The 22,109-nt window shown below is 57.7% G+C and overlaps 10 protein-coding genes and 1 non-coding gene across 11 annotated transcripts; 3 read left to right on the top strand and 8 right to left on the bottom strand.

Annotated features, from left to right (window-relative positions):
* Positions 1-156: 156 nt before the first annotated feature.
* On the top strand, positions 157-2,479 carry SCHCODRAFT_02610069 (uncharacterized protein). Its single transcript, XM_050344409.1, has 6 exons — positions 157-194; positions 245-415; positions 469-1,091; positions 1,114-1,755; positions 1,950-2,186; positions 2,240-2,479. Exons 3-5 carry the CDS (start codon positions 496-498, stop codon positions 2,029-2,031), a joined length of 1,320 nt encoding a protein of 439 aa, XP_050202119.1. The 5' UTR covers positions 157-194; positions 245-415; positions 469-495; the 3' UTR covers positions 2,032-2,186; positions 2,240-2,479.
* Positions 2,273-5,809, bottom strand: SCHCODRAFT_01196424 (aspartyl-tRNA synthetase; the record flags this gene model as incomplete). The annotated part of the gene is made up of 7 exons (XM_050341216.1): positions 2,273-2,708; positions 2,761-2,957; positions 3,013-3,957; positions 4,011-4,249; positions 4,301-4,415; positions 4,468-4,539; positions 4,589-5,809. 7 exons carry the CDS (start codon positions 5,807-5,809, stop codon positions 2,273-2,275), a joined length of 3,225 nt encoding a protein of 1,074 aa, XP_050202118.1.
* A 428-nt stretch (positions 5,810-6,237) lies between these two features.
* SCHCODRAFT_02696376 (PR-1-like protein) lies at positions 6,238-7,265 on the bottom strand (the record flags this gene model as incomplete). The annotated part of the gene is made up of 3 exons (XM_050346896.1): positions 6,238-6,315; positions 6,371-7,133; positions 7,189-7,265. The coding sequence occupies 3 exons, from the start codon at positions 7,263-7,265 to the stop codon at positions 6,238-6,240; spliced, it is 918 nt and encodes a 305-aa protein (XP_050202117.1).
* A 1,034-nt stretch (positions 7,266-8,299) lies between these two features.
* On the bottom strand, positions 8,300-10,931 carry SCHCODRAFT_02564875 (uncharacterized protein; the record flags this gene model as incomplete). Its single annotated transcript, XM_003038823.3, has 5 exons — positions 8,300-9,170; positions 9,222-9,418; positions 9,471-10,065; positions 10,116-10,271; positions 10,327-10,931. Coding segments are annotated over 5 exons (2,303 nt in total), but the record flags the coding sequence as incomplete, so codon positions are not given.
* A 319-nt stretch (positions 10,932-11,250) lies between these two features.
* Positions 11,251-12,475, bottom strand: SCHCODRAFT_02610060 (uncharacterized protein). The gene is made up of 4 exons (XM_003038824.2): positions 12,194-12,475; positions 11,987-12,130; positions 11,779-11,933; positions 11,251-11,720 (listed from the first exon to the last, which is right to left on the bottom strand). Exons 1-4 carry the CDS (start codon positions 12,369-12,371, stop codon positions 11,343-11,345), a joined length of 855 nt encoding a protein of 284 aa, XP_003038870.1. The 5' UTR covers positions 12,372-12,475; the 3' UTR covers positions 11,251-11,342.
* Positions 12,191-13,576, top strand: SCHCODRAFT_02720828 (uncharacterized protein; the record flags this gene model as incomplete). The annotated part of the gene is made up of 6 exons (XM_003037480.2): positions 12,191-12,661; positions 12,714-12,798; positions 12,847-12,910; positions 12,966-13,099; positions 13,151-13,271; positions 13,322-13,576. The coding sequence occupies exons 1-6, from the start codon at positions 12,568-12,570 to the stop codon at positions 13,574-13,576; spliced, it is 753 nt and encodes a 250-aa protein (XP_003037526.1). The 5' UTR covers positions 12,191-12,567.
* Positions 13,577-13,711: 135 nt separating this feature from the next.
* On the bottom strand, positions 13,712-14,486 carry SCHCODRAFT_02487593 (uncharacterized protein; the record flags this gene model as incomplete). The annotated part of the gene is made up of 3 exons (XM_003038825.2): positions 13,712-13,754; positions 13,811-13,867; positions 13,918-14,486. 3 exons carry the CDS (start codon positions 14,484-14,486, stop codon positions 13,712-13,714), a joined length of 669 nt encoding a protein of 222 aa, XP_003038871.1.
* A 190-nt stretch (positions 14,487-14,676) lies between these two features.
* On the bottom strand, positions 14,677-14,761 carry SCHCODRAFT_t26. Its single transcript has one exon. It is a non-coding gene; the product is annotated as a tRNA-Pro (tRNA).
* Positions 14,762-14,853: 92 nt separating this feature from the next.
* On the bottom strand, positions 14,854-17,142 carry SCHCODRAFT_02610055 (uncharacterized protein). Its single transcript, XM_003038826.2, has 5 exons — positions 16,998-17,142; positions 16,704-16,947; positions 16,392-16,653; positions 15,139-16,341; positions 14,854-15,079 (listed from the first exon to the last, which is right to left on the bottom strand). Exons 1-5 carry the CDS (start codon positions 17,116-17,118, stop codon positions 14,999-15,001), a joined length of 1,911 nt encoding a protein of 636 aa, XP_003038872.1. The 5' UTR covers positions 17,119-17,142; the 3' UTR covers positions 14,854-14,998.
* A 76-nt stretch (positions 17,143-17,218) lies between these two features.
* SCHCODRAFT_02610053 (Sm-like ribonucleoprotein) lies at positions 17,219-18,152 on the top strand. Its single transcript, XM_050344408.1, has 6 exons — positions 17,219-17,238; positions 17,288-17,480; positions 17,535-17,555; positions 17,604-17,680; positions 17,733-17,752; positions 17,803-18,152. Exons 1-6 carry the CDS (start codon positions 17,234-17,236, stop codon positions 17,820-17,822), a joined length of 336 nt encoding a protein of 111 aa, XP_050202116.1. The 5' UTR covers positions 17,219-17,233; the 3' UTR covers positions 17,823-18,152.
* SCHCODRAFT_02696369 (RdRP-domain-containing protein) lies at positions 18,017-21,934 on the bottom strand (the record flags this gene model as incomplete). Its single annotated transcript, XM_050346895.1, has 6 exons — positions 18,017-18,727; positions 18,777-18,950; positions 19,013-19,221; positions 19,282-19,832; positions 19,890-20,372; positions 20,424-21,934. 6 exons carry the CDS (start codon positions 21,932-21,934, stop codon positions 18,017-18,019), a joined length of 3,639 nt encoding a protein of 1,212 aa, XP_050202115.1.
* Positions 21,935-22,109: the final 175 nt, after the last annotated feature.

Genomic DNA, 22,109 nt, shown 5'->3' with positions numbered 1-22,109 from the left:
TCTGCGACCTTTCTCAGGCTAGGGCAAGCAGCTGTGCCCTGTCAAAGACGGCGAGAAACCTTGTGTAGTTCAATGATGCTGTGAACGTGCGGTGCTGAACGCTAAGCGCTGAGCGCTGAATACTCGGTATCCAAAAGGGGATGAAGTCAACTCCACCTTCCCATGGAACCATGCGATGTCCTTGTACGCATCTGGTAAGTTGTCAGTATGCTGGCAATGGGAAGTTCATAACTTGTCGGGATAGATACCAGCGATATAAGTTAATACTGCCCATCCTCAGGGCCCAAGACGGTGGCACGCAAGATACTTCCGTTTGATGATCGTCAAATTTAAGTGCAGGATCTCCTCTGTTCTTGTTTGCAACCAGGACGGAGGCTCATAGGTCAAGTCTTCCCGGCCTGTGACAGTGGACGAGGTGAGTTTTATGGACGCATACCTCATCCTCCTTACTCACCATTGGGTTGGCAGTCCAGCAATCAAGCCGTTGCTGCGGCCATGGCAGAGCCCACGCTGCCGCTCGACATCCTCACCCGCATCGCAGACGATCTACTTGCCTTCAGAACCGAGCGCAATAGCGACATCATCAAGTACGGCGATATGAACAAGGACATCAAGCAGTCTCAGGCTGCCGCTGCAGCGCTTGCGACTTCGGGTTCGCGGGTACTGCGAGACCGGATCAACCCTATGCTCTATCAGAGCCCGCGCTTCTGGACGACCTACGAGATGTACTTGTTCCGCAGAACACTGGGAAGGGAACAGGCTTACCGTTATCCCCGTAACACGGAAGCCCACGGTCTGGCGTTCATGGTCCGTCGTCTGGTCCTCGGAACTTGGGGTTCAGAGGAGCGGCGAAGTGATCTTCGTCTGTCCTCTCTGGAGAGCGATGAAATCTATCATCACTTCAGGCAGTGCATCTTGCTCTGCCCCCGGGTGACCAGTCTCATTGTCCCTTTCTCCGCAAGCCGCGGCGAGACCTACAACAAGATCACGTACCGCGGCTCGCTCGCCGAGCTGAGCCTCTGCGGAGTGAATAATATGGATTCCAGCGCATTCCTTACCCTCGACTCGCTCGAAACCTACATGACCGGGCGGTACGCCTGCACTTTCGACCAGGATCAAAGATTTGTCAATGGAGAACTTCAGCTACTCGCCCGTTGAGGAGAGCATGCCACGTCTCGCTCCTGTCGACATCTCGCTCGAGTCTCTATCCCTTTATCGAGGAAACCTGGCCAAGACGTCGTTCGAAGGCCTACTCGCATCCTCGCGCGACAGCCTGACGCGTCTTTCCGTCGACTTTGCGGGAGAATATCCCGGTAATCACATCACGGTCCACGACTTCAAAACCAGTATTCTATCCGTCGTCCACCTTCAGCATCTCACAGTCTTCACCAAAGGGTATCGGCCTAGTGGGTTCGGAGGCAGCCGATCATTCCGTTTGACAGGGTTGATAGACGAAGTTGCACCGTACTTATGGCAGCTGCAGTCGCTGGAGTTCGATGAGGACCTTGGCACGACAGCACTGTTCGACAACATGCCTGCCACTCTAAAGGTCCTTCGTCTAGTGCATCCCGCCTGCATCCACCCGTCCGACCTCCCACTGCTGGCCGCACAGGCAGTTCGTCGCCTCCAACTCGCCCTCCGCAGGGTGGTCGTGATATGGAAGGACGGCGATCATGACAATTGGAGGCGAGTCGGAGGCGTTACGACCGACCTCCTCGCCGTACAGGGAATAACCTTGCGCTCATTCACTGACTGGTACGTCCGTGGGACCTTCATTTGAGCATCCAGCTCACCACACCTCAGACGAAGACGCCTCCGATACCCTACTTATTCACACAACTTTGCTTCATCTACAGGAGGTTCGCATTGTCATCACAGAACTGCCCTACTAGTACCGGGCATGCCAATTACAACAATAAGCAGACAAAATAATACATGAAGGATTCCAGCAGCGAAAAATCCAAGGAGCCAAAAGCGAAGAGATTAGAGGGCAAGTACGTGTATATACCGCCCAGGCGGGCAGCGGCGTAACGTGAGCATGAGTGGAGGGGGCGTAAATGGTGAGAGCAAGGCGAGGAAGGTATACAATCAGTCAAGAAAGGTCGGTACCGGTCATGTTTGGGGTAACAGCAAAAAGATTGGGGTTCTTTGGTATACATGGATGCATGGAAGTCGAAATCTTGGTTCTGGGTGGACGGTCAGCATCATCGCGGTACGGACCACTTTAAAAGCCGCTCACCTACAGCGCTGCTTCTAACGGGCCACCCGCCCCTCAATCCTGCTCTATCCCACCCACGTTCTTCACCTGCTTATCCCGCGCCCGATCAATATCCGCACGCCCATACTCATACACCTCCGCATCCTCATCCTCCGACGACGTGTCCGTCACGCCCTCGAACTGCGAGCGCTCGCCCGAGATCGTGTCCTCGCTCGGGTTCGGGTGATCCTTCGACGCCTGCTGCGCCAGCGCGTAGTTGCCTGCGACGTCCGTCGGTTTCGGCGTGGGGCCCTTGCTGCTCGAGCCCGCCTTACCGTTTGGTGGGCTGGCGGCGCCGCCGTTGGCGAGGGCCTTGGCCTTCTTGCCCTCGCCCTTGTCGGACTCTTCGCCGCCCTGGAAGAAGGAGACGAGCGCGCGGATGCCGCGGGGGCCGAGGCTGCGTTTGGGGAAGCACAACCAGACCGGGTCCTCAGTGGCGCCCATCTTGCGGCTGCGAAAGGGATCAACATAGGCTTTTCAGAGTCAACATCCATACGACGTACCGGAATTCGCTCTTGTTGAGCAGCTTCAACTCCGTCGCGATGGTGTGGTACGTATGCTGGAGCATCTTGATAAGAAGGCGCTTCCCAGCGAGGCCGTGCTTTGAGTCGATCTCGACGTGGGCAGTAGCACCCGTGCCGAAGGTGACGCTCTCCGCGCCGTGCTCGGCTGCATAGTCAAGGGCCTCAAGGACGGTCGCCTGAAAGATGTTATCAGCAACAGGCAATGGTCAAACATTGAGCTCGCGAACGCACCTCCACCGTCCCCGAAATCGCGTCCGGGAACTCCATCGCCCACTTGATCTGGTACCCGTGCTTCCTCGACAGCTGCGCCAGAACCACCAACCCATGCACCACCTCGTCCGCATTCACCTGATTCTCCTTCCCCTCCTCCTTCACCCCGCCCGCCTTCTCCGCCTTCGCTGCATTCTGCGCCGACGGGCCCAGCGCGACGAAGTACGTCCGGTGCTCGTAGTCAACCCACGGCGCGACGTCCGTCAGGTGCACCTGCTTGCCCGACGTGTTGCGGCTCGCTTTCCAGTCCTCGATCCGCTTGTTCACCTTCTCGATGAGCTCGGGTGCGGGGAGCTGGCCCTGCTGCGTAGAGACGACATGCACGGCGGAGCGCTTGGCGTGGCGCGCCTTGCGCATGACAACGGCGTCGTCGTGGCCGCGGTTGACCTTGGGGTCGATGCGGTCCTCGGCGACGCAGGAGATGCAGCGCCAGTCGTAGCTCTCAGCGAGGATGCGCTCAACCTCACTCGACACCAGGATCCAAATCGGCTTGCCGACGTTCTTCTTGAGCCACGGCAAGAACTCGTCGATCGTCTCCTTGTACTGGCTCTCGTCGCACAGCGGGTTGCCGACGACAATGACATAGCCACCCTTGCCCTTCGAGTACCCAATTGCCGCGCCATTCGTGTGCGACCGCCAGACACGGTAGCGCGCGTCGAGCGCGCTGGTGTTGGACGCATCGCCGTAGTTGGCGATGAGGTGCGTGAGCGGCATCAGGCGCTCGATCTCCTCATCAGTGAGTTCCTCGGGGGACGGGATGAATGCACTCTTTGTAGACTCGGAGGCGGGGGTGGAGACTTCGCTGGTGGCGACTGACCCTGTCTGTGCCTCAGTCAAGGGCTTCTTGAACCATGGCGGGCGCGTTGTGTCGCAGTCAGGATGGAAGAGTGGTGGTGGGGGCATGATCTGCAGGACATGATCAGCATTGGTCCAGGATCAAGGATGTGAGGGAAACATACCTTCTCTGGCAAGCTCTTCGGGTCGCGCGGGAACATGCTCGCGAACCTGATGTTGCCGAGCTTGAACATGAGCATGAGGATACGCTCAAGGCCGACACCTGCACCAGCGTGCGGCGGGCAGCCCCATTCGAAGGCCTTCATATACTCCTCCAGCGACCCTGCAGGGACGACGCCTGCATCGCGCATTCGCCTGAGCAGAGCAGCCGGCTCATGAATACGCTGACCGCCCGTCATGATCTCTGCATGGGTATCGATTAGCTGCAATCAACGTCGAGCTATCGCTGGCTCACCCTGCCCACGGATGAACATATCGAAGCTGTTGGTGAAGCGCTTATCCTTCGGGTCAAGCATAGCGTAGAACGGTCTCGCGGCCACAGGGAACTTGTCAAGGACGTAGAAGTCGGTCTACGCAATTGTCAGCAAGGTACTTCCACAAGTAGAGCGCATGGATGCGTACGTGGTATTTCTCCTTAACGAGCTCACCCAGGCGAATCTCATCGCGAGTGCCCAAGTCATCGTCCTCGCTGACCTACATGATGTCAGTCGAAGACACCGGACGTCGGGAAGATGACACTCACGTCACCCTCCCATCCGCTCTCCTTCAACATCCGAATGCCTTCCTTAAAGGGTATAACCGGTGTCTCCTCCGTCCACACCAGGTCGTCGTGCGGGAAGGCCTGCTTAAGCACCTCGATCTGCGGCCGGTTGTGCTCGTACACATTCTTGAAGATGTTCTTGAGCAGGTCGATCATGAGATACATAGTCTCATGGTAGTGGTGCTGGAACGCCATCTCTATGTCGAGGCCGGTATACTCTGTCAGATGCCGATGCGTGTTCGAGTTCTCCGCGCGGAAGACGGGACCAATCTCGAAGACGCGCCCCATGTCGGCAGAGATCGCCATCTGCTTCGCGAGCTGTGGGCTCTGCGCGAGGAAGGCCTTGCGGCCGAAGTACTCGACGGGGAAGACGCTGGAGCCGGACTCAGTAGCAGAGCCCTGGAGCTTGGGGCTGTGGATCTCGATGAAGCCGTGGTCGTCAAGGTAGTTGCGGAAGTAGCGGCAGACGGCGGCGTTGAGGCGGAAGAGGGCGTTGGAGGGAGGCGTGCGGAGGTCGATGACGCGGTGCTCGAGGCGCGTGTGGTCGCTCGCGTTAACCTGGTATGGGCGGAAGGGGAGGCTGACGGTCGGCTCCGAGACGATGTGCATCTCCTTGATCTGCAGCTCGACGTCATGCAGGGACGCGTACTTGACGGTCACCTTGGGCGTCTTGAGCGTGCCGGTCACCTGGAGGATGGCCTCGGGCTGGATGTGTTCTGACCAAGCAATGAAGAGCGGCTCGGTTTCCGACTCGCGCTCCTCGAGGACGCCCTGCAGCGTGGTCATGCCCTGCCGGAAGACGAAGAACGCGAGGTGGGAGCTCATGTTGCGGCGCGCGTGAAGACGCGCGCGGAAGGTGATGTCCTGGCCGATCGACTGGGATGAGACCGTGTCGAGGGGAGTGAGGGTCACGTCCCTCAGGTTGATGTCGCCCTCGCTCATGACGAGGGGGAGCCTTCCGAAGCGGTCCGGGTAGTCGAGCGTCTTCTTCTTCTCGATAGCGACGCGCTCGAGCTCCTCGATCTTGCGGGGACGCGACACGTCGCGCGAGGCATCCCGACTGTGGGAGGAGCCCTTCTTGCGCGGGTGGTGGATGGAGTTGCGCGGAGTCACCGACTTCGGGCTGGTGGGCGCCGAGGACTCCTTCGAGGAGGGCAGCGACGAGCGCCTGAGGCTCTTCACTTTCTCGAGGATGCGCGACATGGACGGAGGGAAGAGAGATGCCGAGCGCTGGGGACGGCGGCGACGGCACGTTAAGAGGTACTGATCTTGCTCATGCAAGCCGCGCTACGTCATCCCGGACCCAGTGACGCAACCCGACTTCTCGTCATCCGGCCCACGCGTCATCCAGCTCACCACGGACGCCGGTCGGTCCTCGGTATCCTCACCAGCGCGCTATACGTCGTCTAAGCTGACCCGCACACCCACCCTATTCGCGTCCTAGGCTAGCAGCTGAAACTCATCTCGTAGCAATAAATATTGGCGTACTAGCGCTAGCTGAACGTATACATCACATCGCATACAATTCAATGAACACGACGATAACTTGCCGGAACCCTTCCGCGGAAAGAATAAAGCCGTGGCTGGCACGGACGACGAAAGAGTCCCTTCATCTTCTCGAAATGAGCTGCTTAGGGCTGGACGTTCTCGCCGAACTCGCCAATGTAGTTGCCGGGCGGGTTGTACGAGCAGACGTAGAGGCTGGCGTTCTGCGGAGGATCATCAATCAGTACGAAACAGACTAGTGAACGAGGTTGGACGCACGTCCATCCCGGCGACGCTCGGGCACACCGTCACGCCACAGCCGAGCTGTGTCGTGCCCTTCCACACCACCTGCGTCCAGTGCGAGTACTGCGGGTTCGCCGGGTCGTAGTCCTTCGACTCAGCGTTCCACATGTTCACCGCGCCCTCGATGGTAAGGCCCGTACCCGCGGCGAGGTTCTCGCCGTACTGCCCGCCCGAGTGCTCCCAAACGCACTTCGCGCTGTAGTCCTGCGCGTACTTCGCAACCTCGTCCGACCACGTCAGCGGGTCCGCGCCGTGCTTCGCGCGCTCGGCGTTGTGCAGGTCGAGCCACTGCTGCACGTCGTCGTTGACGGCGGCAGCGACGGGGGAAGCCGACGAGGCGGGAGCAGAGGTCGCCGCAGAGGCAGGCGCAGAGGACGCAGACGCCGTCGGCAGGTCCGAAGGGATCGAGGTGGGGAACTGGGAGAAGCTCTCCGTAGGGAGGGCGCCGCTCTGGGACAGATCCGAGGGTATCGACGTGGGGAACTGGCTGAAGCTCTCCGTGGGGAGACCCACAGACGGAAGGTCCGAAGGGATCGACGTAGGGAACTGGCTGAAGCTATCCGTCGGGAAGGGCGGGAGGTCCGACGGGTTGGCGGTCGGGAACTGGCTGAAGCTCTCCGTGGGCAAGCCGACGGAGGGCGCTCCGCTGCCGCTCGCGCCGGCGAGGAGCGACGAGCACCAGGCGGGCATGTTCCAGTTGCCCCAGTTGCCCCACTGGCCAAAGCTGGCCCTGGAGTCACTGTAGTGGACGTCAGCTTCGGCAATATTGTGTATGCTGACGATCAGCAACTCACCCATCCTGAGGCGCCGGAGCCGCCGCCGCGCTGAGCGCGAGCGACGCCGCAACAAGCGCAACGTTCAACTTGAACATACTGAATGAATAGATAGAGAGCGAACGTGGAGGGGTAGCGAATGAACAGGCAGTCGAGTGTGTCGATGAGCCAAGAAGGTATTCAAGTTCAAGCAAGAGCACTCGGGTGATGCACAGGCTCGAAGATGAGATAGGACAGAGAATGAGATGAACAGAACCGAGACGGGGCAAACTTATGTAGGGGATCGCCTCCCCGCGCGGCCGCTACTTATATACACTACCTCCCGCCGCGGGTTGCTAGGGCGGCGGGCGCAGCGGGGTGGGCGGGCTAGCGAAGCCATGCACCTTGACAGGCCTGTTCCGGGCGCGTTTGGGGGCATGCGGGCGTGACGGTCGTTCGGAGGGTGGTGAGGGTGGTGAGAGGGCAAAATGCCTCAAATGACGTGCCAGACTCAAGCCTCACCGACTCTGGGCCCTGATCGTCTCCAGGAAAGACTGAGTGTTGCCAGGAAAGGCATACAGTCGTCAGGCCATGCGGAGGTCACCAGGGGAGGGTGCATAATGAAGCGATCGAGCAGGAACAGTCACGTCGAACGAGGCTCAAGTTCGGAGGGTGGTTGCGAGGGCGGAGGTGGGCTGGTGACAAATTCTGCCAAGACGGAGTTGTGACAGGTCAATTGAAGGGTTGCCATTTGGGGACGTCGCGGAGTTTGCCGAAGCATAGTTGAACTTCAGGCGTATGCGCACTAACACGGGCTAAACGGCTTCTGAACTTTGGAATCAGCGGGGGGCGGGAGACCGTGTATCGGGATGGCACCGAGGCAGCATCGCGCTGATGCACTGAAGGCCAATGCTGCCCTTAAGATGCTAGTCAACGCACAGAAGTAGCTGCGAGTCCATTAGCCGGGCGCTATGCAACGCCCGCATGAAGTTCAACTTGAGGAGTGGAGCGACGGAACACAACGAGAAGGCGAACACGGCGAGGCAAGTCATCTGGAGGACGTCGCCTGCAACTTGCAAATGGCTTGGCGGCGTCTGGCTCGACACCGAGGCTGTTTCCGAGATTGAAACGTTCATCTCACTTAGAAGTTTAGCGTGCGTCCATGGGCGCAGTGTCATTGTTACAGATGGTACACTTCTCGCCAAAGGTGATGAGCAGAACACATAGAGGCATACTTGGACAACCTCTCCAGCGACCTCGACAGGTCCTACAGACTATTGTTGATTCCTCCTTCGCCGCAAATCCGCCAGCGATTGGCGCTTCCTCAAGGGTACTGTCGTCGTTGGAACGGGCTCATCCTCTGCCTTGCGCTTCTTAGACTCTGGCTCGACGTTCGCCAGCGCGCGAAGCTCCTTCTCCATCAGAAGCGGCTCTTTCTCGGACAGCGATTCGATGTCACCAAGGTCGGGAAGTCCGCTGAGAGGAATAACATCTATGCCGATGCCAGTGTATGCCTTGCTGATGACGAAAAAGACGGACTCCATAAGGTCGTAGATCTTCATGTTGAAGTTGTCTTCCCCTTGTTTGAAGCCCTTGACCTTGTTCTCCAGTATCACGTAGGCATCCCCCAGGGACACGATCAGGTCAGCCAGCATAGGAATCGGAGAGTTAACGCCGTAAGATCGCTTGAGCATGCCGCGAATCAATCGAATCTCGCGCATGTCGCCGAGCATCAGTTTTCGCCGATACCTATTCTCCTTGGAGCGATCGGCGAAGAGACGCTGGGCATATTGACGCTGTAGAAGCAATGCCGGGCGAAGCTCGTCCCAGTCCTTGAGAGGCAGCAGGATATCGCGCGAGACGTGTTCCATGGCAAACTCGAATGCGATCCAGAAGACGGCCTCAAGGTCGTGAAAGAAGTTCATCGTGAAGGGGCGGCGGGAGAGAGCTGAGAGCGGCATGTTCTCGCGGCGAAATAGGTGCTCGCCAGCCTGTACTTCGACGGCCATGTATGGAGGAGTCCCCTAAAAAGTGATGAATCGAAAGGTCTCTCACATAAAGGTGGGCATACGTACAACGTAACTGTCTTCCGGCGTCACTTTACTGTAGGCCTTCGTGTGCTCGAAGTCCGCGACCTTGACGGTGTACGCTGCCCTCAAGTCCCGATGCCAGGGTTCGTCGCAGAGTGATTTGCCAGACCTGGGATGGACGAATATGTTACCCGGGGAGATATCGCAGTGTATGCGATTAATGAAGCGCATCATTTGTAAAACTGGGGAAATGGTCAATACACATCGCCCAACAAGTGGGCTAGGCTTACTTACATATGCAAGTCTCTGCCAAAGCGAAGAAGAACAACCGCGGGTCCTTGATGTTGGCAAGGGGAGTATAGAGCTCCCCGTACAGCACTCGATAATGAACTCGTGGCATCCAATCTGGTGCCTCGCCGTCATGATGTCCTGTCCGCGTAGTCTCAGCAGCAATCGTCGACTCCGCCAGGATAGTGAGAAAGAAATCATCGATACGACGCCTCTCTTCCTTTGTTCTAGCGCGGCCCTTCATAAGATTGACGATCTCGCGTTGGGTGTCTTGCTCGCTGACGGCGTCCTTTTGCCAGAAGTCGCGCATGACGAGGGGCGGGGCATCCATCTCAACGGTGAGACCATTGCCCTTGATCGCTGGCCGTACACCGTAGACCACCATCCCACGCCTATAAAGGCGCTCGTCGGCAAGCTTTTCGCAGAGGAGTGAAGTGGTTTGGTATGTGCGGTAGAAGGGCTCGCCCTCGTGCTTCATGTCGAACTGGTATTGTAGAAGGCCGTCTGCGTCGATGACACGGTCGACCGAAGGGTCGATGCCGAGCTGGGAGGGCGTGGCGAAGGAGGCAAACAGGACAAGCTGAATAAGCTCTTCGTAATCCTGCGAAGGCGTCAATGAGAAGGCTCAGGGTAGCAGGGCGCAGCACGCACCTCGTTCATGTCAAAAGAGTAAGCAATGGTCGAGTGCGATCGCGTATGGTGCCACAGTGACACATGCGTGTCCTCGATGGTGAGGGAGAACTGGAACCTGCGCCGACGGTCGTTGTCCATCATGAAGCTTGCAGACGCCAATGCGTGGTATTCGTTCTGATAACCATGATTAGCCAACGAAGTGGACGCACAAGCATTCGACTCCAATCACCCGAGCCATCATATCGCATCGGTCGCGAGGGCGCCAGTGTATGGTAATTGCAGCGTCAGATGCCTTCACCGCGCCCTTAACACCTGTCGTTGTCTTGCCAAAGATGAACCGGTCCTTGGCGCAGCCTCGCTTGCCAACTGTGCTATGCGGACTGCGTTCGATGAACCGCATTACAGCGTCGATGTAGACCCGCCCCTCTTTCTTGTCGATCGGCTTCTCCTCCTTGTCCGAGAAGAGCGCGTAGCCCTCATTGACGTAGATGAACTGGGTGGTCATATCGTCAAGGGCGAAGCGCTCGGGGAGTGCCTTGGAAGCGACCTCCGCTATCATATTGAAAGCCTTCTTCATTCTATCCCATGCGTATCGCCCGCCCAAGATCTCCGCTTCCAAGTCATTCAACGGCTCTACCCACCCATGCGATGGGATAAGTATACCCCGCGCAGTCAGTCCTGCCACTACGATATTGATGTCGACGTCGTCGAGCCGATTCCAGTTGGCAACGCAGTATTGGTAGAATTTCTCGACGGGAGCTAGGCATATGCGAGGGTTCATCCGCTTCACTTGAGTGGAGGTAGGACACTCGTTTCGCATGCGCGAAGTCATGGTGGTGACAAGCCTTAGCAGACGGAATCGACGCCACCGAAGTCGAGGGCGGCTGGTGGAGGTCGAGATAATGGTCGAAGGAGAGAGAGTGAGAAATCCGGGTGCTGGGCCCGGGGGATGATCGGCGAGAACGTGGCGGTCACGGGTGGCAAACGGCGTGGCCACATAGTGATTTTTTCTCAGAAAACAATGTCAGGCGGGGGACGTCGAGGGTAGCGCGGATGTTGCCGAGCGGCGGTCCCACGCCCCAAGGGTCGCGAGCGTTCGGACCAAAGGCATGTCAGCTTTTAACCTGCAGGATCGGACCCTGGAGGCAACTGCGAAGATTGGCCAGCCAGACATAGCGCGCGCATACATTTCTTTACACACGACAATCAACAACATACTCATCACAAAGCTAACGGCACATACATTCACGCTGCCTCCACTGCTTCTCCCTCGCCTCCGCCGGCCTGCGCACCGCCTGTCTTCCGCTTTCTCTTGCGCTTGCGACCTGATGACTGACCTGCCTCTCCGTCGCCGCCTGTGATAATGTCGACCTTCGCATGCCCACCCTCCGTATGGCCGTCGTCCTCTTGGCTGCGTTTGCGCTTTTCGCCCGCCTTTGCACTCTCCTCAGGCTTCTTCCCTTTTGACGCTGCGTCCGTACCCTTCTGTTTCTTCTTAACGCTGAGTGGATTCGGGCCCTTCGGTCCCTTCTGTTTCTTCTTCGGCGGCTCTTCTTTCGAGGTGGACGGCTTGCTCGCCAACGATGCGTCTTGCGCAAAAGGCTTAAGCGAAGTGGCAACGAGCTGTGGATAAGATGAGCATACATACAGAGGGGTAAGCTATGACACAAAGGGTACGCACGAGTTCTTTCTGTCGTAAGGTAGCATCGCTTGGTGGCTCAAGGATCATGACAGCGCGGTTGATGTGGACAAGGGGTACGGCGGGGATGGCGCGCAGCTTCACTCGCAGGGGCTGGGACTGAGTGGCGACTGCATATCGGTGCTTATTTGTGGGTCCTGGAAAGATGGATTAGCGATGGATTACAAGATGGATAAGGAGGTAAACGTACCGATGACCGCTGCAAGGCATTCATCCGCCGCAATTGCCTCACGATGATTGCACTTCCTCCGCTCAAACGTCTTTGCCAGGTCCACCGCCGGCTGCACGGCCTTTCCCTCCAAGTACAGCGAGTGTATACAACACTGCGTGATCACTGGCAAGTCCCCCATATCCGTCAGCATTCCCTCGAGCCTTCACACAGATGATCACCACTCACTCGGCTTGACATCACCCTGCAGCACCATTTCCAACTGCTTGTGCAGGTCCATCTTGTTGTCGATCGCTGCCTTGCACATGTCGGCGTCGACGAGGATCTGGTACGGCTGCCTGAAGCCGAAGTTGATGTGGTACAGGCTCATGAGCTTGCGGTAGCTCTTGGCGCGCTTTTGACGCATTCTGGCTGATTATGAGGGGCGAGGATGATGATGTGTGTGTCGAGTATTGGGATAGATGGAAAGAGGGCGCACACAAGGATGCCGGAGGGGAAGGGGGAGGAGGGGGAATGACAACTTGCTCAAGACGGAACGAAAACGACACGATCAGCGGGCCGAGCGCGCCGAAGCGCCATAGCCACCCTTTCGTCCCTCCACCATGAAGCTGAGCGCTTTCGTGGCTGCCGCCTTCGCGGGCGCCGCCCTCGCCGCGGATATCACAGGCGGGATTATGTGGAATAGTGTTTGTCAGGGTGAGTGAGGGTGTAGGACGTTCAGTCGGGCAGGGATTGACGCGCAAGGTAGACATCAAGCAGCTCGGACAGGCGAAGGTGTTGCTCGATAATGCGGCGTACTCTGCGAATGTGCTTAGGAGCGGGAAGTTCTCAATGTGCGTGCTTCTGAGACAATTAAGGGGAAAGTGCTGACTGGTCTGCAGCCCGGACGTTCCTGCTGGCACGTACTTGCTGAGTGTACGCGCGCACGACTACATGTTCGATACCGTGCGTCCCCTTCCATGTGACAACATGCCTCACAACACTCACACTCAGCCGATAGCTTCGCGTCGATGTCCCCGAACCCGACGAGAATGGCACATACGCCGACCCCATCGTTCGTCCTTACGTGCCGGGCACACCTCTCGACCCTCCCACCCAAGTCACGCTCCCTTACCCGATCGTTCTTACTGCAAGGTGCGTTTTCTACAGGACCTCTATATGCTGCAAAGCCTAATATTGGTGTAGGGGGAAGTACAACTACTACACCGCGCCTACGTCCTTCAATGCCCTCGGCATGCTGCAGAACCCCATGATGCTCATTATGGGCGCGGGTTTCCTCATGGTGCTCGCCATGCCCTACCTAATGGTACGCCATCGCTTCTGTATCTACGTGAACATCGCTGATACCCTTTGCAGAAGAGCGTCGACCCTGAAGCCCTGCAAGAAATCAACGCAAATCAGGCCAAGCTCGGTGATATTCAGAGCGCGTTCGCGAGTGGGGACTTCAAGTCGGGGTGCGTTCTAATTAGTGTCCTGCATGCCCTTTTCGGCTCAACTGATACCTTACGCAGCCTGTCTGCTCTCATGAATCAGGGCGAACCGGAGGCTGCGCCTGCTCAGGCTGCCTCTCCCGCGCGTGGTAACGCTGGCAAGAAGGGCAAGCGGAGGTAGCCCCATATCCCATGTATATGTATACACATTAATAGAGGAACAATGGGTGGATATTGATACAAGGTGCGAGCAGTATGGTGAATGTCATGTCGTAGCGGAGGTGAGGAATGGGGAGAACGGTCGCCCAGCGCGCTGTCATAATGACGTATAGTCGAGCACTTGCTGAAGAGCAGCATTTCTGATGGACAAGGAATGTACGATGAGCAAGACTTCTCGTTCGAATGCAGTACGTACCTCTGCTTGAACGTGGCTACAAGCGCCTCTGCGCTCATGTCCGCTGATGGCGCGCACCTACATAGATCTTCAGCGAATGCATATATATCTGGACCTCGGACACGCACCCTGCCCCATCCGTCGTCTCCACCACATACATCCGATGACTCTGTACGTCCTCCACGCGCACGCCTGTCACCGCCAACGAAGGCGACAGCGATTGAGCAGTGACCCTCTCCCCCATCACCAGATCGTCCGGCTTGATGGTCGATTCCGAATGTGCTATTCGTGCGCTAGGTGTACTTGCAGAGGGACTAACAAGGGGCGTCGCACTCGACGCCGTCGCCGCGCCCGATGTCGATCCAGCAGTCGTAGCGCCTGATGTTGACCCAGCCGTAGCGCCAGACGGCGACGCGTTTGCGGTTCCCGTCACCTCAGTCAACGTCCAGTCTAGCAGCACGACATGTTCTCCCGGACTTTCCGGTAGCAATGCTAGTGCTGGGTCGTCCGCATAGTGATAGGTAATCGGCGCGTGCGCGAGGACGCCAGAGTGCGAAAGGAGGATGTAGTATGGGGGAGTGGGAGCGGAATGTGTAGATGCAGAGGCAGAAGGAGGCGACGTGGGTGCTGGCGGACGCGCGCCATCGAGAGAACGACGTGGGGAACCGATTGAGGGTCGTCGGGCGTCGGCTGTCATGATGGTGGCGCGCAACAAGATGTGGGGTCCGGTCCGATGTCCGAGCAGGGCCTGATGAACTGATTGAATCAGATTGATGAAACTCCGGCCATAAAGTTGCCTCAAATGTGCGTTAACAAACATTGCTCGCTCCCTCGCCACGGTCTCGTCGTTCAAAAAACATGACTCAAAACTTTGGGACGCAAAGACAGGGCCTGACCGGGAATTGAACCCGGGACCTCCTCGAAACGATGCTCGCACCCTAACAAGGAATCATACTACTAGACCATCAGGCCGTTCAAAAGCACTTCCCTTCGATCAGACCAAACTCGCACGAGCATTCAGAAGTTTACCTTGACTCTTCACGAACCTCGAAAGTGCACAGTAGGGGCGTCGAGTTATGCAGTAGCATCGAGTTGACCTCTTCGAAGAAAGGCAGTGTCTACATGGAATCGACAAAAGTACTACAGATGATGAACGATGGTAAAGCGATGGATAGGTGGGATGGGTACAAACAACACGATGAGCACAACCTATGAAGCAACCTTCTTCGACATCGTCTGCTGCTTCTTTTGCTTGATCAGATCGAGCTTTCGCTGCTCGAGTTTTGTTTTCTGCGAGGCAGAGACGTCAGCGTCCATATCTCCTCGCACAAATAAATACGAGTGCTTACCTCGGCCTCCCGCTTCTTCTGGCTGTGCTTGACCTTCTCGTACAACTTGCGCTGCTTGTTGCTCATCATCATCTTGTTCATGTCCTGCTCGGCGTCATCCGTCGTGTTCGTCTTCGCCGGCGCCTTCGCCTTCTTCTGCGACTTTGCGACCTGTTTCTCGAACGCGCCGTAGTCGATGCCAGCCGCCTCTGCCGCGAGCTCGGCGGCGCGCAGGGCTTCGGGATCGGCGCCGGCAGAGACGGCGGCCTTGAGGGCGATGGCTTCCGGCGCCTCTTCCTCGGCGGACTCCTCGTCTTCCTCCTCGCCCTTCTCCGCATCGTCAGCCTCCATGTCTTCGTCCTCGTCCTCGCTCTCCTGCACCGCGCCCTGCTGTGCATCGAGCGGCTTCGCCGGGTCGTACGCTCCCTCGTAGTACTCGCCGAAGGGGCTCAGATGCGGCGGGAGCACCGCACCCTGCGCATACGAGTCCTCGAGCAGGATCTTGCCGGCATTGATACAGTCCACGACCCACTGCGGCTGCACGTACTTCCGCCGCGCGCGCCTCTCGCGCTCCTCCGGCGTCTCGTTCGCCTTCCGCGGGGGCGGCCGGTCGATAATGACGTGCGTGATCGCCTCGTCGGACTCGCTGATGGGCGACCCGCCCCCTGAGGACTCGGGCCACCCGACGCGCCCGCCAAAGGAGCGGATGAGGAACTCGAAGATGGGGCGGGAGATCTCGCGGGAGAGGTAAAAGGTGTAGGGAGCGAAGAGGGTGGTGGAGAGGGAGGGCGGGAGGGCGGATATGGATTGGAGCGTGGGGAGGGACGCGGCGGTCTCGGTGTCTTTTGTGGAGGGGTGGGGGACGAATTCTTCCTCCTCCTCTGCGGGCGCGGGCTCGGCGGAGGTCATTTCGACGTCGCCGTCGGTTGCGGCGGCCTCGGCGGAGGTGAGGCTCTTGATTGCCTGCTTGACGTCTTTGGTGGTGACCTTGTGGCCGTCGACCTCGACTTCCTTCGCCTTGGGTTTGCTGGGGACGACGGGCTTTGTTGCCTCTTGCAAACTGTATGCGCCAACGCCGGCAGCACCCTCGTCCTTCTTGATGTCAAGAGGCGGCGGGTAGACAAGGCCGGCATCAGTGTAGAGCTTGAAGAAGACGAAGCCGAGCATAGTCTGATAGAGCTCCAAGAAGGTGAGCATCACTCGCACGTCGACGTCAGAGGGGACCTAAGCACACTGTCAGTAATACGATTCAAGTTCTGATGATCGGTACGCACGTTCTGTGTGAATTGATACGGCACCAGCCATGTTATTGTCTGATCCATAACCTCAGCCTGGTAGTAGACGCCCTTGATCGACAGGAAAGCCTTCCGCAAGCTTTTCGAGTGCATCACGTAGAGCTGCCATTCCGCGGCGAGTCTTGAGCAGTTTTCTGTCAGGGAAGGGGGGATACGATCGCCGGAGGGGAGGGATGCAAAGAGGAAGATCATGCAGAGGGCGTCGTCGATATCACGGAGGGCATCAATGAAGGTCGGATACCTAACCTGATCGTTAGCTTGCGATGGCCAAGCAGCAACTTTCTAACGCACCTCTCCTTGATGATGTGGTCTATCCGGTAAACAGGCTTGTTCTCCTCAAGATGCTTCGCATCGCCCCACTCCCCCCGACCGAGCGCGCGAGAGAGCTTCTTCGCAAACGCCTTGTGCTCTCGTAGCCGCTTCAGTACAGGCTCATGGGCGAGGAAAGCAATGTCTTTGGTGTAGTAGAAGGAGGTGGGGACAGAGGAGCCCTTGTTGGCCTTCTTCTTGTTGCGAGGCTCGCGAGGGAAGATGCCTATAAGTCCTGTGAATACCCGCGCAACCCAGAAGTAGCCCATCACGCACCCTTCAAGATACAGAGTCTCCTGAAATCCGCCAGAGACACTTGCAGCTTTTTGACGGCAGATGAGCGGGTGATGTATGCCTTCGCGGCGCCAGCCTTGCCCTTCCTATGTATTCGTCCCATGCTTGCGGTGTCGGTGGGGGAAGTGATGAACGAAAACAATGCCGATCATAGACGCCACATGCCCGAAAAGTACAGGAAACAAACAATTGCACACAGACGCGCCTTGTTCTTCGCCATGAGGTCCGTATCCCTGCTATACGCGTTTGCATATTGTTGATCATGTTCGCAGTCAATACGTCCACGTCCCCAAGTCCGAGCTCGACGAGGCCCAGCTCAGGCAGCTTGAGGAGCACGAAATCTCCCAGGGCCCGTTGTCCGTCCTCCAGCAGGCGGTCCGCAACCACACCCAGGTCCTCATCTCCTTGAGAAACGACAAGAAGCTCCTTGCACGCGTCAAGGCGTTTGACAGACATAGCAACATGGTGCGCGATTACGTCCACCCCCTACCCTTAGATGTACTGATCGCTTCCCCTCAGGTGCTCGAGAATGTGAAGGAGGCGCGTCAATTCACCTTCTCCCTTCCCCTCAACGCTTACACCCAGCAGATGTGGACTGAGATACCAAAAGGGAAGAACAAGAAGCCCGTCAACAAGGACCGCTTCATCAGCAAGATGTTCCTTCGGTACTTCTCCATGAAATATCCCTCCTCTTTTGCTGACTTTTTATCATCGCAGTGGGGACTCTGTCATCTTGAGTGAGTATTTCAGAATCTCCCACTATCGCTCTGACTGACTATTCCTCTAGTCTTGCGAAACTCCGCATAGTGTATGCCATCGACTCGGCGGACTTCTCATCTTTTGCATCTTCTGTATGTTCATGTTGTTTTTGTACGATAATGCTGCTCAAAACACTGCCCTGTACTCTTGGAAGAAGATGATGGATGGGATGTCATCGTCGTACTGTTCAGTAGGAGTATGCATGTAAGTACAGATGTCGCTCGTGGTAAGTCAAGTCCAAGTTAGTAAAACCTAAACGCCTGCTCCTCCTTCATTCTATCCTCGATCTCCTTCACCGCCTCAAAGATAGCACCCATCGCCACCCACCCGAAGCTCTGCGCCCCAAACAACTTCTGCTTCTGCTTCTGATACGCCAGCTGCCACGCCAGCCACGCCCTATGCAGCGGCACCTCCGGGATATCATCGTCGTCCCCCGCCATCTCCTCCCTGATCCCCCTCACCAAAAAGTCCGTCTGCTCCCTGAGCTTCGCCATCTGATCCTTGCGCTTCCTTGGCTGCGACGTCTTCTGCACGATCGTGCCGACGGTCGCCTCCTCCTCCGTGAGCATCGCGGCGCGCGACTGCGAGAGCGTGTTCGTGGCGCAAATGCTGCGCAGCTCGTTCACGTAGCGCTGGAAGAGCTGGCCGGTGGACTCAACCTCCTCCAGCGTGGCCTCTTCGTTGACCTTCATGTCGTAGGCGGCGACGCGGTCGTAGAGGGCGTCGAACAGGGGGTCGTCGATGTCGTCCATGCTCAGGCCGGAGAGGGACTCGGCGACATCGTCGCGGGTTGTTCGGCGTTGGCGTCGTCTACGCCCTTGGGCGCGAGAGGTTTGGTTGACAGTGCGGACAGCGGTGAGCTCGATGGCGCGGAAGAGTTTCCCAATGGCCCTCTGGCTCTCGTAATACCTCGCCGAGTCAGGATTGACTGTCTCCGGCGCGTTCCAGTCGGGCTGTGAGGTGTGTGGTAACGCGCTATAAACTACCTTCTGATGTACATACCTTCGCCTTGAACTTGAGCTTGGGGATCTTGGTAATTTCTACCGGTTGTCCCGACTTCGGAAAGTCAACCGCATCGCTATGCAGTTGCGACAGCGTCAGGCAGTCGTTATCGAAAATATTCTCCTGACTCTGGTCTGCGATGACCAGCCAGTTGATGGCGATGATGCCCAGGACCTGTGAGGGCGAACTTGAGGACCCAATCCTCTACAGAGATAACCAAAATCGGTTCCACGCACATCGAAACTCATGAAGTCCAAAACGAAGTCGGCTACGTCGTCCATGTTGGCTGGTCGGTCCAGTACTTTCCTGGGGGCCGCAGCGTAGGATGCGGGGTCGCAGGTTCGTGCGGGACGGAATTCTGGATGTGTCGTATCCAGGCAAATCAGGTTGTACACGTCCCCATCGAGGTCGCCGCCTCCAAGCATCGATGGCAAAGGTCTTGAACCTGAGTGAGAAACAGTCAGATGCTGCTCATGCCGGGCTTGAAAAGGACCTAACAACATACCTTTGACCGAAAACACGACAGTATTCGCCAACGGCTCCTGCGCAAACGGCGACCCCGCCGGCGGCCGCCCGATCGCCCTCACCACCTGCACATCCCCCGGATGTATGGTCGGTGACCTCGAGATTAAGATATCCCCCTCCAGATACTCAATCCTATTACTATCCACCTCCTTCACGCACGCGAACACCTCCCCTTCCGCTAGATACCGATGCACATCTGCTACGCCCACCAGCGTGTATGCGCCCGGGATCGGGATGCGCGCGTGGTTCTTGAGCACTCGCAGGACGTGGTTGATCGCGAATTCGAGCATGCGGTCGTAGAAGGCATCCCCGGGGAGATGGTCGATGCCGAGTTTTTCGAGGTTAAGGAGGACGGAGGGGAGGCGGAAGGAGGTGCCGAGGCCGAAGGCTTCGAGCATACGGGCGGCGTGCTCAAGGGATTCGGTGGCACGGTGGGCATCGCGGACAGCGAGGTCCTGGTATTTGAGGAAGGTCTCGTAGGGGACGCCGAGGCCCTCGAGGAGCATGATGAGCGGGCGGTTGAGGTAGTATCTGGAGATTCGTCAGTGAGAAGGTAAGGAGGAATTCAAGCCGAAGTGTAGCACGTACTTCCCCGGCCTGTCAAACGCCCTCGCGATCTCCAAGTTCAAACTATCCGGCGCCTCAAACTTGATCATCGACGGCCTCAAGCAAACCGCCCTCCCCCTTAGCTTATAATCCACGCTCAACATCCCCTTCGACCCCATCAGCCGAACCTGAAAACTCGCCGGCGTCCCCTTGCTCTTCCGCGCCCTCTTCCTCGTCCGACGCAGCTCCGTCCACGTATCCCTCGCCATCTCCTTCGACATCGTCCCCACGCCGTCGGTGAAGTGGTATGCTCCATCGCTGGTGGATATGTCGTCGTGGTAACCGATCTCCTCCGCCTCGACAAAGACGGAGGCGTCGGTGGCGGTGAAGGCCTGCGAGAGACGGGCGGCGTAGCGCGCTGGGCAGAAGCGGTCCTTGCTGGTGCTGAAATCACCGATACCGGCGATGATGGTGGCGGCGTTCACGTCGGCGCGTTGGCCGTCAGGGCGGAAAGGTTTGACGAACCTATATAGAGGTGAGGATGGACGTAGGTCGATGAAGGGGATGTAGGCACACCAAACAGCATGCTCCTTCAGCGCCGACTGCGAATACGCAAGGAACTCGAACTTGTGTCCAGCGATGTGAAGGCCCTTTTTCAGCAAAGGCCCAATGCGCTCGCGAATGAACGTTCGTCCATCGACCTCCCTGTCGAACCGATACTGCAGCCGCCCCTCTTCCACGAAGCTCACGCGCAGGAAGCAATCATGATACTTCGCGTCGTACATCCGGATGATACGATTCGACCGCTCGGGGAACGGGCCCTCCAGAATCATCGTCGTCGGCGTTACGATCACATGCAGTGAGTCGAAGACGCTACCGTCGGTCGGTTTGACCACCTCGTTCAGCCCCTGCTTCGCGAACTCCTTCGTCGCGCGCTGGAAGCACTCGTCGATCGACTCCGACTCGTCCTCGTACTGCACCCAAGCAACCAGCCGACTCTGGAAGTACTTGAGGAATAGAGCGGTATATGAGGTGCCATGGCGCCGGTGTATGGCATGGACCCTAGGCATGAAGGTCAAAAGCTCGTCAGGGCCCATGTGTAGGCAGCGGAGTAAGCCCTCGATCTGGAAGGAGACGGCCCAAGGGAAGTGGCGCTGCCACTCTTGTATGCGGCCCATAACGATGGGACCGAAGATATTTCGACGGACAGCGGGGTAGTCGCAGTCGTCGAGGTGGTGTACGTCTGCAACGGCAGCGACCTCGTGGAATCGTCGGAGGGATTCCTGCGATGGCAGGACGAGGCGCAGGGCAAGTGACGTGAAAGCAACGACGTCTTCATGATGCCCGAACGGGAGGTGGGGTAGGCGAACGCGGCGATCGTCCTGCGAGGGGTTGGGTACCTCAGACTCGAAGAAAGGCGCGACGGAGAGGCTGATCGTGATGGCAGGATTGTCAGAATGGCGGGGCGCGGATATAATCATGATTTGCGTGTAGCGCATCGCAATAGCGAGCAGTCTCCCAGGCGAGTCGGGGTGGCGCATACGGACCCGTATCTCTCGCCGCTCGTCGTCGAACATGACATACGCGTCGTTCCACTGGAATGTCTCCTCCCATTCGATGGAAAACACAGCGTCGCGACAGTCCCACCCAAACTGGACGGCGCTGACGGCGATTTGATTTCGTTGCAGGTAGTTAGTGCGCTCGTTTTGCTGTCGTACTGCCTGCGGGTCCTGATATGGGAGGCGGCGTATATCCTCCAAGATGCTGGGATCAGGCGGCTGGCGATTAGCTTTCTGAAATTGGATCGCGCGACCTTGGCCACTGCGAGGAGTGCATCGCTTCGTAGTGAATGGGCCGCCGTATTCGTGTAGAAAGAGGTTTCCGATGTCCAGAGTGGGGACAGTCAAGATGCCTATGCCGCGATGTTGGCGAACCCCGCCGTTCTTGTCCTTGAATAGCCGTACATTGAAGTTGATAGGCAAGCCCGATAGCCGAGTGTAGGGCTCATGGTGGAGAATATCGGCCAGACATTGCGTGAGCTCATACTGAGTCGTATTAAAGCCTATATTTTTCATGAAGATATCCATCGTGGCGAGGGTGGTGGGGGGACACAAGGAGTGGAGGAGCTAAGGAGGGCTTAGGTACGATGGGCAATCAGATAGGCGCGCTAGGGTCCCGTGTCAACTGCTAAGTACGGATGAGACTCAGGGGACAAAGGCAGTCACCTAAAGACCGATTGATGGGTGCGTGTACCGGACAGGA

This window comes from Schizophyllum commune (genome assembly GCF_000143185.2).
Source record: "Schizophyllum commune H4-8 unplaced genomic scaffold SCHCOscaffold_2, whole genome shotgun sequence".
NCBI classification, from domain to species: domain Eukaryota; kingdom Fungi; phylum Basidiomycota; class Agaricomycetes; order Agaricales; family Schizophyllaceae; genus Schizophyllum; species Schizophyllum commune.
This window is presented reverse-complemented; position numbering and strand designations above follow the sequence as displayed.